This window comes from Cygnus olor, chromosome 5 (genome assembly GCF_009769625.2).
Source record: "Cygnus olor isolate bCygOlo1 chromosome 5, bCygOlo1.pri.v2, whole genome shotgun sequence".
Classification (NCBI taxonomy): Eukaryota; Metazoa; Chordata; class Aves; order Anseriformes; family Anatidae; genus Cygnus; species Cygnus olor.
The window spans coordinates 23,653,576-23,668,947 of NC_049173.1; the positions used below are offsets into that span (position 1 = coordinate 23,653,576).

At 47.7% G+C, this 15,372-nt stretch overlaps 2 protein-coding genes across 12 annotated transcripts in view; one reads left to right on the forward strand and one right to left on the reverse strand.

Moving 5' to 3' along the window:
• Positions 1-15,372, forward strand: part of LOC121071097 — a 129,378-nt gene that overhangs the window by 112,988 nt on the left and 1,018 nt on the right. For 2 of the 9 annotated variants that reach the window (XM_040559099.1, XM_040559101.1), the window contains 2 exons: positions 1,855-1,942; positions 8,362-9,782. In XM_040559099.1, the coding sequence (XP_040415033.1) occupies positions 1,855-1,942; positions 8,362-8,434 (161 nt within the window). In that variant the 3' untranslated portion in view covers positions 8,435-9,782. Of the gene's footprint in view, positions 1-1,854; positions 4,376-8,361; positions 9,783-14,795; positions 15,367-15,372 lie in introns of those variants that run through there. The other 7 variants (XR_005820380.1, XR_005820381.1, XM_040559100.1 and 4 more) reach the window with 5 other exon arrangements.
• Positions 1,338-15,372, reverse strand: part of ESRRB (estrogen related receptor beta) — a 156,408-nt gene continuing 142,373 nt past the window's right edge. For all 3 annotated transcript variants that reach the window (XM_040559093.1, XM_040559092.1, XM_040559094.1), the window contains 2 exons: positions 12,148-12,417; positions 1,338-5,771 (listed from right to left, as the gene is read on the reverse strand). In XM_040559093.1, coding sequence (XP_040415027.1) covers positions 5,527-5,771; positions 12,148-12,417 — 515 coding nt within the window. In that variant the 3' untranslated portion in view covers positions 1,338-5,526. The remainder of the gene's footprint in view (positions 5,772-12,147; positions 12,418-15,372) is intronic.

Sequence of the window (15,372 nt, forward strand, 5' to 3'; positions counted from 1 at the left end):
TACTGCTTTTCTCAATACCATAGATCAACGATTCCTAGGCTGTATTTAACCCAAAGTAAAGTCAGGATTAAACTTCTCCTACCGTGGTGGCTAAAATCCAAACTTGCTATGAGCTGTTACAACAGTCAGAGAAGGGAGAGGGCTCTAGATGCAGGTGGACTACAAGGGCGAGCGTGACTATGCACATGCAGACTTCCTAAGGGACTGTGTTCGGACTGAGCCCATCACAGTCAGAGCAGTATGACTGGGAGGTTGGAGGCATCTCTTTTAAGTGCAGAAAAATCTTGTAATTCTTCCCCTCCCTCCCCAGCTCTGTGCTCATCTTTTTTTTTTTCAATTGTGCCCATTTCTATCCCATGGTCTTTCCTACCAGCCACCACTTCTTCAGCCACCTCCTCCTCTTCCTCTTCTTCCTCCTCCTGAGGGCAGGCTAAATGGCTTCTTGGTTGCCTGTTTTAGAGGAATCATCCCAGTGAGTACCACTGCCTGTTTAAACTGTTTCAAAAAGGGCTTTGGCAGCATTGACTGAGGTGTATGTAGACGGCAGTGCTTACACAGGGTGTGGTGCTGCTGTCTGTGCTACAGACTCAGATGTAGAATAAAAACCTGGGGTCCTTATTTCTCATGTCTATACCCCAGTCGCCACAGCACGTTTCTTTCTGCTTTCTCAAGCAGACATGAGCTTGCCCTCCTGTAGCACCCCACCACAAGATCAATGCAAATGCCATGACTTCAGCACTTGTACCCACTTTATAAGCACTGGACAGCTGCTGCAGTGCTTGCAACACTCTTGATGTCACCGTTGGGCTTAAGCCAATGGTCTATTTTATGATTAGAGATTTTGTTTTTCACTGGAACAACTTCAAGGCTTTTTCATCACTAGCTCATGTTTATTCCTTGCACCAGTGAAGTGCAGAAGGTGGGGAAAAATGGGTGAGTGGAAGAGACAGAGCGGTTCGTGCCAGGTCCTGACAGCAGCGCCTGTCAAACCCGCCCTCAGCAACACTAATCTTACAAAAACTCAGAAGCTTGCTGAGAATTTTTTTTCTGGATATGGGAAAACACCAAAATGAGGGCTTCTAAGTGAGAGGCTTGGACTTGTCTTCCCTTCCACAGCACGCATTGATCAGGCCTTCCCGCACCCTGGCCCCTTCAGAGGGCCTACGTGCATCCTGAGGGGCAAAACGGAGCATATCCTAAACACAATAAACATTACTCTGTCTGGGTTAGTTTTTACATTTCTGTGTTTTATTTCTTGTTTTGTTTGAAATGACCTGTACCACAAGAATACAATTTATTTCACAGGTTTTTCTTTTTTTTTTTCTTTTTTTTTTTTAGGAGCAGATAATAGTTAAGTAGATACTGTTTATTTCACTGACTGTCTATAACTCCCTGCATCATTCTCACAGCCTCTGTCTCCCCAGCTTCCCCACATAAGCCAGCCACAAGAACAAGAGTGGCCTTTGGCCATATGATTGATTATAGCTTGTGGATACAACGTGGAAGCACTTTTTCTCAGCTCCAGTCGGTAACAAAAGCTCAACAAGTTACATTTTAGGGTCTTTCTCAGTGATTTTCCCCCCTAAGAGCTGCTTACATGTTTCTGGTGCATCATATTTTATTTTATACATTTGTTAATTGTTTTAAAAAAAAGATGACAGCTTACAAAGAGAAAAATAATGCCCCCTTAGCGTGAACAATACTGCAAGGTTCTGATTGTTGCAGGGGAGTTTCTTGTAGCTTCACAGTTTTGCTGCGAGGTGTAATGCCCAAGTTTCCCCCAGAAACCTCATTCTGTGTGGTATTTTACCCTTTCTTTTAATTGATCCCCGTGAGACTCATTTTGCATTACAGGCCAGAGACCCCTGTTCCCAGAGAAGAATGTGCCCAAAAGAGAAGAGCTGGTCACTTGGGAAGAACTGCCTTTTGCAGTGGCTGACAGGTAGGTGGTTCTGTTATCCGCACATGCAAATCAGGGGCTCGAGCTGTTTTTACCATCATAGTAGCTGTATGTTGGCTTCATGCTTATTCATCGTCACTGATACACTTACCTCTTTCTTTTCTTTAAGTCACAGAGACCATTTGTGTCCCAAGGCCCAAACTCTGTCATCTTTTGCCCCATGTAGAAGGACAGCTGTATGGAGCTGACTGTGACTCCCGTATTACAAATGAATGGTATAAAAAGCACTGACCAGAGCCCATTTCCTGGTTCATGGCTCAAGTTCCACATCTCCAGACCTTTTTTGTAAGAGGCTATGAGCACTCAAAGAACTAAGCAGTTGCTGAAGCCTCATTTCCTATTTCAAACTGCACTGAGAGAACTACACTAAGATGTCACCCCCCACTGCAGGCCCAGCTCACTGTGTAGCTGGACATGCCCCTCAGTTGTGGCAGCGTGCTAGTACTAATGATGCACAGACCAGAATACCTGGGAAGGGAAGAGGCGCATGGGATTCCTGCACTTGTCTGAAGGGTCCAAGAGACCTGACCTGCTTCCCAATTAAAGATGGTAGAAGACTTTTAAGGGTTAAATTTAGACACGTGTTTCTATCCCAGTTCCTGGGGAAGAGTTTGCATTCCTGGTGTAAAGAGATTAATAAATGTTAATTACTGCCTGGTTCAGGTCCCATCCTATTTCAGAAGCAAACATTTCCGAGCCTATTACCTTCAAGCAATGGGGGATAACCAGATGGGCTCCAAGGTTATGCAGCTGCAATGGAGAAAGAAGGTCCTGGAAAAAAAATGCATTTGGTATCTTTGTATTGTTCTGCCAACACAGGAGCTGCCTCCATACCATAGCTCTACTCTAAATAGCCAGCAGTCACTGTGGGCTAGAAACTGACTGAACAGCTCTCCTTCATAGTCTTGTTTTGTAGGTTGTTCTCCCTTCTGTTCTGGAAAGCAGGCCCAAGTCCAAATTCAATAAAGCTGGAAGAGCCTTTCACAGCATCACAGAATGGTTGAGGTCATCTGTTCCAAGCTCCCACTCGAGCAGGGTGACTTAGAGCAGATTGCTCAGGACCGTTTATTAAATGACCTTTCCAGCCAGGATCCCGCAGAACAGGACTTGCTTCTTAAGATCTTTTCAGCCCACTTTGGGACAGCTACTTTTGCACAGTTGTGAAGCAAGTTCAAACACAATGTGCTGTGGCTGGCCTGAGTGGGACTCAGCAAGGAAGCAACAGTGGTCAAGTGAGTCTAACTTAGAGGCGATCATGCAGCCCAGCAAATTTGTGAGTGTTCGTGCCACAGCCAGAAAGAGTTGCCAGGTTGCAACACATGGCAAGCTGGCTCTAGTGATGGCTTGCATTTCAGTTTGGTCCCTCTCAGTCACAGATGGGTACAGGGATCATCAGCGCAACCAGAAGCTATAATTTTCTCCCCAGCTGCCTCTGGGAGGGAGATGAGGAAGGGAAGCACGAGTATCTGTTTAAAGCACAAGGCCACTGTGTAGTTGCTGCTGCTGTGAGCATGGAAACAGTCCCAACTCCCATGTGCTTTCTGTCCCTTAGGTCTCTGTTGGTTTACTAACGTGCCTGAAGCAAGACTGAATTCCTTTATTGAGTACAAAATGGGTGAGAGCAGCTATGACTGTACAGTGTATGGAGAGCTCAGAGGAGATGGAACTGAACTAACTCACGTACCAGGAGTGGGCTGGCTACACGAGCTGAGAGCTCAGTATCAGCATCCTCAGTCTCTGAGCTAGCCTGACCTTCACACTGCAGCACCGAGAGCCTGCACAGTGACATGTTCTGCTCCAGTAGAAAACAAGCACCCATGTCTCCCTGATCACACGCCTTGACCATTTGGAAGGGTTCCTGCTGGGGACCACACCACCTGGGCTATCCAGGAAGGGACAGAAGCTTGAGGGGAACAGAGGCAGTAGAGGTCGTGGTGTCTCAAATGCAGATCAGAGGCTTTTGCTCGCCTCTACCGCTATGCCACTGACCACAAAACAGACAATACATTCAGGTTTCATCAGCACAGGCTGGCTCAGATCTAAGTGACCAAGAAAATAACATCTCAGAGAATGCAAACAAGCTGCTTTTGTCAGTCACCCAAATGCCCCTCTGGCTACTGGGAATGCAGCAGTTGTGGCTTAGACAGCAGATCTAAACCAAGGCTTGGATGCAGCAGGAACCTTGTTAACGAGAGGAGTAAATGAACATTCCCCCACTTCTCCCACCATCTCGAGGTCAGGTATACAGCATTTTCCATCAGCAAGAGAACCTCTTAACAAGTCCAGGGACAATCTATGCTAGCTAGCTCTTCTGCTGCTGTTGAGGATAATGGGATGAGGCAGGGGAAGACAGTAATTGGGATATTGGATTTGGGGGTTCCATGCCACCCTCTAAGTTTACTTCCCTAGGCTGCCACAAAAAAAAAAAAGCAAAAAAAAAAAAAAAGCAATCTCTTGGGCTCAGGAGCTGCCTCCACGAAAAAGCGGTTCCTTTGATTCCTAACTAGCATTTGGCAATAAGCCTTAGTCTCTGTGGAGGCAAAGATCTATCACTTTAATGAAGTCTAGGAAAGCCCTGGTTTGGGGTGTATTTATACTTGGGCGCTAACCATGCAGACAAAGCCTTGTGTTCTTTGCCAGAAGGAACGAGTGGGGAATGGCACTCAGCTGAGCTGAAGAGGCAGGTTTGATACACTACAGGGTGAAAAGTGTAGAAGAATTGTAGTTAGCACCACATAGGAGAGGATGCAGAGATTATCAAGTCAACCCAGCACAAAAGCTTACGTCAGGCTCTTTTTTTTCTTGCCATCTGGGAAAGGAGACTTGCATTCTCTCAGGGACGTACATCCTGCCTCTTCAGGGTCCTGTGGGGATTGTGCATGGGAGGGACTAGCCAGGCGTAATGACGCACTGTACAAGGTCGCAGAATATCTTACACAGTTAGGAGCATCTTTCCCGGTAAGAAGTGGGGCCTGTATGTACAAGTGTTAGCTGTCGCTAGAGGAGCCCGGGAGGCAGCCTTTGCGATCAGGAGAGGTCCAGTAGCGCTCCTCTCCAAAGGAGCACCTGCCCTGCGGTTAGAACCAGAGAGGTGGCAAAATGAAGGACCCTGGCTGCTTCCCCTTCTATCTGACCCCTCGCAACACCAGCAGATAAAGTTTATATCGACTCCATTCTTCCTCTCTTCCTGCTTTAGTCCCCAGTCCCCCTCCAGCACTGGCGGAGGGAGCTGGGGAGCAGGCGGCCTGGACAGTGCTAAGAGCATCACCGCTCAGAGGGGCTGAGCCCCAACGACCGCCTCAACAAGTGCAAGAGCATATTCTGGTATTTCCCACAGAGAAAACAAATGAAAAAAAGAGAAACAGGTGACTGATTAAAAGAGTTTCCCCCCTCCTGTACACGAGATTCTGCAGTCACGCCGACAGATAGACATTAAATAATTCTTCCATAATAAATGATTGGAGATAAAAGCCGGCGGTGGCTGCTGCTGCTGTTTGGATTGCTCCATTGTCTGCATCTTTGTTTCTAGTTTGTTCCCCGGCCACTGTCGGCTGGCTCTGGGGCTGTCAGACCTTTGCCTCTAGCATTTCTAGGAAGAGTTTATGCATGGGAACCTTGCCCTGCAGTTTGATGCTGTAGAAGTGCTGCACAGCTTTGGCGGCCGTCTGCCGCAGGAGGGGCAAGGTCAGGAGCAGCTTGCCTGCTCGCCGGGGCTCCTCATTCCGCTGACTCAGCTCGTAGTCCTGCAGGGCTTCGTGGAGAAGGTCCTGGAGTTTCTGCACTGCATCCATGTCCTCTATGTGCATGGAGTCTGGGGGGAGGGAGAAGAGAAAGCAAACAGCAAAATCAGACACGAGGAGGGAAATGCTTTACAGTCCTTAAGCTAAAGATGCTTCCTTTATTTTATTGCTTTTCTGGTTTTGTTTTGTTTTGTAAATGAAAAATAAAACATCTTACTGGGGAAAAAATACCTTGCTGGCAGGTGCTGCTGCTCCGAAATTTGGCATGAGCCCCAAGAGCTGGCCCTAGCAGTGCAGGAACAGTAAGGTTGTTGCTGGGGTTGGTGACACATTGTGCCCTGTGTGCCCGCCTCACTGGTACCCCAAGTCTGTGTGGGGGTCAGCCTGGGGCCTTTGCGACTCGCACTTTCACTTGCCCTCCATGCTCCTGCCGGGGAGAGTCACCCTGCAAGGGGCAGCATCTGCTGTGCTGCCACTTGGGAGCAATCTCATTAAGAATAATTAACACTGCTATAGTGCTTCATCTGTCTAAACTGCCTAATTGCCGTGCAGCTGCTCAGGGTGTCAGCAAGACAGAAAAGCCCCAGTAGGTCACAACCAGTGTGCACAGGGGTGTTGCTAGCCCCACCTTTGTGCATATGCCCCTGTTTTCAGAGACTGCCAGCAGCTGCTCGGAGAGCTTCCTGTTTCAGTCCGTCACAGAAATCCGTGTGTCCTGCAAGGCCCCTTCCCTCAGGCTGCCAGTTAGGTTTCTACAAGCTGCTGGAGGGGCTTGCAGAGCGTGCAAGGCTAGCACGGCTCCCTGGTGTCTCTCTGAGGCAAAGGTAGGTTGTAGTGACCCCGTCCCTGTCCAGGGTCGAGCTGAGGTACGCGAGGTGAACACGGGCAAACATAGGCTGCAAAACTCATGTGTAAGTCCTGATGACAGAGGGAAGCACCACCAAGCGGAGAGGTTATTCTGGAGAAGCTACCCAAGGACAGCATCGCTGAAGGCTTTTCTCCCTTTCATCTCGCTGATACTTGCTTCTTCCTTACAACTCCAACAAGAGCTGGAGACACCGTTGCCTCATCTTCATTGTTCAGAGACTTTTAATCAATATTGAAGCTATTGATAAAGATTGCTGCCACAAGGCAACGAATCCAGGAGCAGCAGCAAAGGGATGCTAGAATAAGCACGCGTGCACACAGAACTGCACCCGTCTGCCCCTCTAGCTGGGCTTTGCAGTGTAACAGAGGGCTGGCTCAGCCCACACACATCCAACACAAACGTGAGGGCTTGGGTTCCTGAGTCTGACAGCAGTGAAGAGGAGGAAATTTGGCTGAAATGCCCAAATCTCTCTAGAAATATACGTCATCTCTGTGGAGAGCTCAACACAAATTAGAGACTGTGAACTTCATAAAATACATGTACAGTTATACTTATTTATGGTGCATAATTTATAAAGTATTGCAACAATTGAGAAAATATTGTCTAGCAAGAAAGCTGTTTAAGAAGCTGTTTAGAAGGACTGCACTAATTAGAGGATATTAAAGGGTTGTACTTCCAAGAAGCCTACTGAGGAAAAATCATTATTGCTACATTTGCTGTTTGTATCGAAGAGACCAGGCAACAAAGGCCAGAAAAGGGCTGGCAGGTCTTCACAGTGACCTGAGCTAGCCACAGAGGTTAATTTGGAGGAGTAGAGAGGGAGAAGCATGTTGCCAAATCAGTCTGTCAACTTCCCCCAGATAGGCAGCACCTCTGGAGAACTCCAATGCACAATCAGGGGAAGCAAGTGTGCTTCCTTCCAGATGGCAGAGGTGATTTTGGAGATAGAAGCATCAAGAGCTGGAATTTGGAGAGAAACATGCTCCAGCCTTCTTATTTAATGTTTTTCTGGTCAGGGGCACATGGGGGAGAAGTAATCATATCCCATCAGAGCTCACAGATCCCAGTGGGTGCTAGAGGTACCAAGCAGTAAGCCATGCTTCAGCTCAAGGTGGGTGCTCTGCTTTTGAGTACTGATGCTGCTGTGCATTAGACAATGCTTAAGTTGTGCCACCTCATGCCACCTAACCTCTGTACAGTGAGACCTAATAGCCCTAAAAAGCTAGGCATATAGACGGAGAGAAATTGGGGAAATAAAGATCACGGCCTGCCTTTCCTCTCTTTCCTGAAAGAAGCTCAAAATTGGCAGCTGACTGCAAAAAACGAAATAACATTGCAGGATTAATTTCCTTGCAATCCATCAATGAGCTGGTGTCAATGGCATTGATAAACTGTTAATTACAAAATCAATAGCTATGAATTTTTACAGCTGCCAGAGCACTGAGGTGCTCTGGAGGCTGCCTGGCCATGTCCCTGAGGGTCAGCAGGCCTAGACATGAGGCTATATGGCAGGAGCCCTTCCCTCTAGCACTGCTGGCATATAGGGCAGGTGTGAGCCTGGACAAGGCCCACTGCCTCCTCACCTAACTCTTTTCTTGCAGCTTCTGGCAGGAGGAGCGAGAACCTAACAGGACCCATTAATGTAGAATTTGCTACACATCCCCTTGCTAGATCCATACCTTGTTCACTCCATCTCAGCATTAAATGTACTGGCGAATAAAAAAAAAAAAAAAAGGAAAAAAAAAGAGGTAGGGGAGCCAGGGGATAATGTTTTTTCCCCCTGGCCATTCTAGGTTGTCCTTAACTGAACATGTGCTGTATGCTAACCTGGAGGGCTCTTCGAGGTTGATCAATTTGTATTCTTGAGGCAAGAGGACCTAGAAATGCTTAAGATGAGGCTGCTGTCTCTGAAGGGTAACAGGGTAAGTCTATAGCACACTTACTGTGTCAAAAAATGGGTGATGATCACATTGTTGAAACTTGCTTGCTGCTCTGGGCATTAAGAATTCATTTCTCAGCTCTCTGAAATGCACTTAGTAAAGACAGACTTTGCTTTGATTCTCTCACCCACCAGGTGAGCCCTTGTGGCATTTCACTGAGGATTCAGAGATCAGCCACAGCTCTGGCAGGGCGGCTCCTTCAAAGCAATGCCTGCCCTACTGTCAGTTTCTCCTCTAGCAAGGAGTGAGTGAGTTGCCCCTTCTGGTTCCATTTGCTTTAATTACTAGAAACAAAGGGTCAACGTACACAGAGCTGCGTGGAAGAGAGGAAAGTCCCTAGAAGCTGGATTACATGAGCAATTACACCCAGCAGGGATAGGGGAAATTCAGGAATTTACCTATATGGAAGGCAAGCAGCAGAAGGCAGGTCTAGGCAGCACAAGTGCTAATCTAAGCATTCAGCTTTAAACCCTGCCTCTGACCCAGGGGAGTTATGGACTAGCCCAGAGGTAGTCTGCATTGTTAATGGTTTAGGAGTCAGCTGTTTGCATGCAAGCACATACATGCAGGCTCTGCAAGTTTATTCCATGTCAAAAATACACTAAGAATAATCACATATTAAAAGAATGCAAGGTTGAATGTGAAGGTGATATTATAAAAATACAGCTTGCGCTATCTAGCTTCCTTGTGTGTGTGCTGAAAGGCTCTAGCTGCATGAAAAACAAGATCTCATGTTTTACTTTCAGTAGCAATAACAAAGTAGGATTGTTGTGGCTTATGCTCCTACAGAACTGCACTTCTAGCTGCACTAGAACAAACCGGTGAAGTCAGAGTGGCTCTTCCATCCAGCTGAGGACATGCTGTGGCCTGTGCCTCCTGACCCTTACCTTGGTTTCTTTACTCCACGGAGCTGGAAGCAGAACCCAGAAGCAGTTGATAAGTGTTGTTTGCTCTGTCATTGCTCAGTGTTCCCCCACTCCTGATACAGACTGTCCCATAAGTCTTACACTGGGCTTAGTCCTCACAGCAAAGTGAGCAACACCAGCAGGGAGTGCTTCTGTTGCACTATGAAGGGCTTGATGGCATCAAAGCTGGGGTCCTACAACAGCTCTGCTCATAGCATGGGCCAGGTAAGCGTCCCAGTATGGCTCTTCTGTCACCCTGTCACTGCACTGAGGAGCCCTTCTCCTTGTTCAATCCTGTGACCTTCCTGGTAGACAGGAGGCAGGTTTTTTTAACAAGAGTTGATTACATAGCCAAAAGCCACCATCCCACGATAGAGAGAGACCAGCCTTGGCCATCTGCCCATCCTGCTTCAGTGGCAAAGTGAAGGCAGCAATTAGAGGTAAAAAAAAAAAGCAATATATGAGAAATTGAAAAAGGGAACCAGATAGCAATTTATATGAATCAGAAGTTATGAAGTGTAGAAAATCGATAAGGGAAGTGAAGGACATTGGAAGAAAATCCAGGGCTGAAAGGGCTAAGGACTCTTCGATAAAGAAGAGTTTTATAAATATTTAAGAAATAGAAGAAAAACAACCATTTGTAGGGGTGCTCTTTTCTGCTGGAGATGATTAAACTATCAACAGAATGAGGAGACAGAAGTCCTCAGTGAGTATTTCTGTCCTGCGTTTAGAAAAAATACGTGTTATGTACCTGTCTTACATGAAGATCATGGAATCATAGAATAATGATGATGAAGACTCCTTAGTCTGTTGTTTATGCAAGAAGATATTAGACATCTGTTAAGTACAAACTTCACAGAGATCAGCAGACCTTGGTAACTGGGCTTTAAGAGTTCTAAAAGTGCTGGTGAAGGCTCATCTACGGCAGATTATTGATTAACAAAGTCTTGGTATTTTTGAGAAATTCAAAATGGCTGGAGAAGTTCTAATGATGCATATACTTTCCTGGGTCCTGTTCGATAATTGCCGTGGTAGCCTGGTGTGAACCAGAGCAAAATAAAAGAAAAAGAAATGTGATGTTCAATTAAGACTTAAAAGATAGTATTACAACTACTGCCTGTCAACAGAATACTTTGGAATAAAGGTCTTGTCAAACAAACCTGATTTCATTCTCTGATGAGATTACAAGTTTGGTTGATAAAGTTAACTGCATAGATATAATAGACTTAGGCTTTTATAAGGCACTTGGCTTAGCACCACAGGACATTCTCATTAAAAAATTAGCACTGTGCAATATCAATAAAGCACACTTTCAATTGATTAGTGAACTGGCTAGATGACAGATTTCAAAGTAGCTATCAGTGGTGAATCATCCCTGAAGGAGGAGTTTTCTAGTGGAAATCCACAGGGATCAGTAAAAAACAGATGCTACCCAACATTTTTATCAATGATCTGTAAGTGATTTCTTTCTTTTTTTTTTTTTCTTTTGAATTGCTGCTGCTAAGATGTGTGGAAGACAAAGAGGAACAGAAGGCTGTAAAATAGCCAGGATAGGGCAGTCTCACAGAGTGTTCCAGACCACTTCCTTACACTTGAAGTAACACATCTATAGGCAAGGAATGCAACTATGGGACAGGAACTGTATCACGTCAAGCTGTCAGGTCTAAAGGACCTGGGATCACAGGAGGCAGCTCAGAAAAGATCAGTATCCGGAGGCTGAACTCAGGCAAAATCACATTAGGAATATGGTACCTTTTTTTTTTTTTTTTTTTAAATGAGAGAACAATTTATTTCTAGAGTCAGCTATCATGAAAGATGTGCATTTCCCCACTTATCTTTCTGGAAGATGGCTTTAGTTGAGCACAGATACTGGACTCAGTGCTGACCTGCAAGGGTGAATTCTGTTGCGAGTTCGGCAAGATGAGCTGTGAGACAGTGAGACTCCAGGGATGTAGAGGGAGCCCTCGTCACACGGTAGCTTCAGCCAGTTTCCCTTTGGAAGGGACTCCTGAGCAAGTATGTGTCTGGCTGTTGTGCAACAGCAGCACAGCACGCAGCACCTCTTGTGTCTCGCACAGGCTTCCAGCCTGCTGGCCCGAGGGCTGTGACCTTCCCCACGCTGACATGGAGACACTGGGCTGAGGGCCCTGGCCTTTCTCATCCTTTTCCCAAGAAGAAACAGAACAGTCACAGCAGGCTTCTGCCAGCACATCTTATTCTTTGTCATCCAGATGGAAGGGACCGGGGGGGCAGGATTCAGTGTTTGTTGTCACTGAACATTTCCAGGACCAGACCAGGCAGTTCCAACCCAACACTTTTTTTTTTTTTGTGGGATTTAAAACTGGGACCAGGGTTTCCCTGTTTGTTGTAACTGACCAGCACTATTGAGCTGAATGCATGCTTGGCCCGAATCCCCTTATCTGAGCTCACGGCACACAGCCTTTCTTTTAGTGCCAGAAGCCAGCAGCCAGCCCAACCCCAGCTGGTCCCACTCCCTAATACAGGGCCAGATTGCAGCTGGGGCTGTAGTGGCAGCAAACCTTACTTTACCCTCCTTTCCAGCTTGGAGCCTCCACCTCTCTCCTCTCTTGTCTGTGGACAGAGGAACTTTGGGGATGCTGTATGACACGGGCAGAGCACGGTCTCAGGCAGTTGGCCCTAGATTACTCCCAGGCCAGATAACAGCATGGGCTTTGACTCCCCGATCGTGAGGCTGCCTGGGCCAGGGCTGTACCTGAATTGGCGAGGGCCAGAGCTTTGAGCGTGACAAACTCCTCCTTTTCCACCTTGAGCTTCTTGTAGCGGCGCACCAGTTGTAGGATGGCCAGGTAGAGCTCCAGTAGCCCCGTCAGACGAGAGTGTTCTTCATCCATGATGTAGTCCTCAGCATAGACAAGCTTGTCCTCGTATGGCAGGGAGCGGTACACAATGCCCAGGATGAGGATTTCCATCCAGGCGCTCTGCAGGAGGCTCATCTGGTCCCCAAGGGAGAGATTGGAGAACCCTGATAGGGCAAGAAACAGCCGGGGTCAAAGGGATGTACAGCAAAGCCTCTAGGAGCCTGGGCTCCTTAATTTCCTTGGGATTCATCCCAAGCACTCTCCCCCACTGGCCTGCCACTTTAAGAAAAAAAAAAAAAAGCTTACTGAAGCAACCTCTGTCTCTCTGGCAATCAGCACATGCAGAATATGGCAACCCAAGGCTAATGATAACCTCTTTTTAGTGATTTCTTCTTCTATTACAGCAGCTGTTTTGTACCACATCTTCCTGCTCACTGTCCCTCTGTAGTTTTGTACTGCAGCCTATTTAGTCTCCCCAGCTGAACCAAAGAGCAGAGCAGAGCTCCAGAGAGCAGAAAAGAGGGCTTCTGATGGGATAGGAGGACATGACAAAGCCCTGAATTTCAAGCATAGCATAATTTCATTTCAGCCAACATGAGGAAAAGGTCCCACCACAACAGAGCACTGAAGAGTCAAAAGCTGAATATATCTGTGAACAGAAGCCTCTTCCACTTGTCACCACTCCCTGAGCTCCATCAGCTTTCTGCCCCTCACAGCCAACAATCCTACGCAGTATAAAAAGACCTTTGTGGTGCTATTCAAGTACCTAAAGCACTGCCAGAAACTGTAGCAACAGAACAAGCAGCCAGCAGTGAAGCAAGGCAACCTCCCCAGATACAGAAAGAGCAATCACAGTCTGGACATAGACAGTGACAGGCCCAGAGCCCTGTTGGCAGTGCTGAGAAAGAGGAGAAGCTGGAACAGAGAAGTCCTGTCTGTCCCAAGGGGAAAGGGATAACAAAAAAAGTGTACAGGAAGGAAAGCCATATCCGTTCTGTCCTCTGTACCAGGCATGTGAGAAGGCCAGATCATGAAAGATCCTAGGAGGCAGGGCAGGCACTGTACGACAGCCATCACAAACAGAGATCGTTGGTCCCCTCTAGGCAGCTCCTGTCCACCGCTGACAGGCAGGAGCTGTGCTTTTTGGCAGCTCCTTGTGTCTAAAGGTTCCCAGGGCTGTGGGAGAATGGGACACCCCGGCTGGGAGGGCTGTGCTCCACTCGCCTCCCCTGCCAGCTTTAACCCCAATGCTTATTAAACCTCGGGGCTCACCCTCCTCGAGAGGCCTGGGAGCTCATTAGCTGCTGTCCCCAGGAGCCTCCCAGCCCCGCTCACTGTGTGCTAGGCCCAGCGGGACGCGTCTGTCCCACAGCCCTCCCTGCTCACAGCCCTTGGCCCCACGTTGGGGCCTAGGTAGCCAGCCACCATGATGATCATTTGATTTCTCTTGTTATCAAGTTGGCAATTAACAAAAGAGCTGATGATTGCTATATTGACTGACTGTGGGTTCTCTTTTTCTATCTGCACTATCTCAGCCAGGGAAGGGAAGGCAGAAGGGTGGGTTAGTGGTATTTATTTATCACCGCGCCATGTTTTGTGTTTGTGTTGCCAGGGGAAGCAAAGGGTGATAATGGCCTGGCAGCCCTTGGACATCCAATTTCCCTTATCAGGCCACTGAATAGAAAAGAGGCCCCAGGCCACATTAATTAACAGATACCAATCAGCAGTCACGTGTTGTGTGTGCAAGGTCTGAGGGGAGCAGTGGGTGGGAGGGAAGAATCAATAAACCACTGGGGAGGAGAGCCAGAGGGAACAGCTAAAGAGGAGTCCAGGCTACTGGGGAGAAGAGCTGCAAATCCAGCTCCATGGCTGTGAGACTGATCCCTGTGCAGCACAGCCCGTGCTCCACGTAGCCCTGCAACTGGTGAGGCTGTGAGTGCTGCAGCGGTGCTGACCTCCTCCCTCACCTCAGCCTTCTGCCCCTTGCCTCCTGCAGGCAGTGCTGTGGTTTTTTTTTGTTGCTCCTGAATGCAGCCCTCCTGACCGAATCCAAGAGCAGGTTGACACAGCTCTCAGGCTTGGGATCCTGTATCCTCACGTCTCCTTGCTGCGCAGGGAGCTGATGGAATCGGCCCTGACACAGGGGAGGCTGTGCTGTGCACGGGCACTGTCACAGTCTGGCACCTGGAATCTCTACCCTGCAGACAGCCGAAAGCAGTCCTTCGGGCACCTATCTCCTAGTGCTGACCATGGAGAACAGCCCAGCATTGAGGCTGCTGCCTTAAGTCCAGTTTCTGGGTCAGTCACACGGCCTTTCTGCACCGTCATTACCCATCTGGGTTACAAAGGGGGTTATGCCATCGCCTCAGTGCAGCCTGCCAAAAAAATTTGCAAAAGATTGAGAAACAGTGAGGTAGTGCAGGGAGAGGATCCAGGACAGACATGACTCACGCATTTCTGCTAAAGAATAAAGTGGAAAAATTTTACTTAACCCAAGCAGTAGCCTGTACATCCAGCATCTCTGTGAATCATTCTTTCCCAGAGGTAGCTATGGCAGACAGGGAATTGCACAGCAGAGACCATGCTTTACCTGTGCCAAGGAGGACACAAGAGCCAGCTGCAATTGCCCTGCCCACCTGGCAAAGCCCCCTGCCAGAAGCACTCTCGGGTGGCCAGCAACTCCAGCTTTGGCAGGTGGGTGCGAGGGAGCAAGTGCTGCAGTGACAGTCCTGGATTTGAAACGCGTGGCAGAATTGGGACCCTCTTCTTCCAATGTTTTCACAAGTAGAATGCAAGTGCTGGAGGACTGTGCTGTACCATATTGCACTCTGCACAGACAGGGGAAGATCAGATAGATAACATGGGGTCTCCCAGAATATAAAACTTGGGATCTGGAATGATAAATGCTAATTTTACCTGGCCAAAATCACAGGCTTGCTATCATAGGTTTGTCACACTGGAGAACCAACCTCCAGCTGTGAAATTCAAGTGCCTTACCATCTAATAGCTCTCAGGAATTGCTAACAATCTAATTCTTTTGCATTCCTGAGCTGTTTGATGGCATAGCATCCAGAATTTGCCCTTAATAATCTGTTTCTTGCTTTTTATTCTTGCTGCAG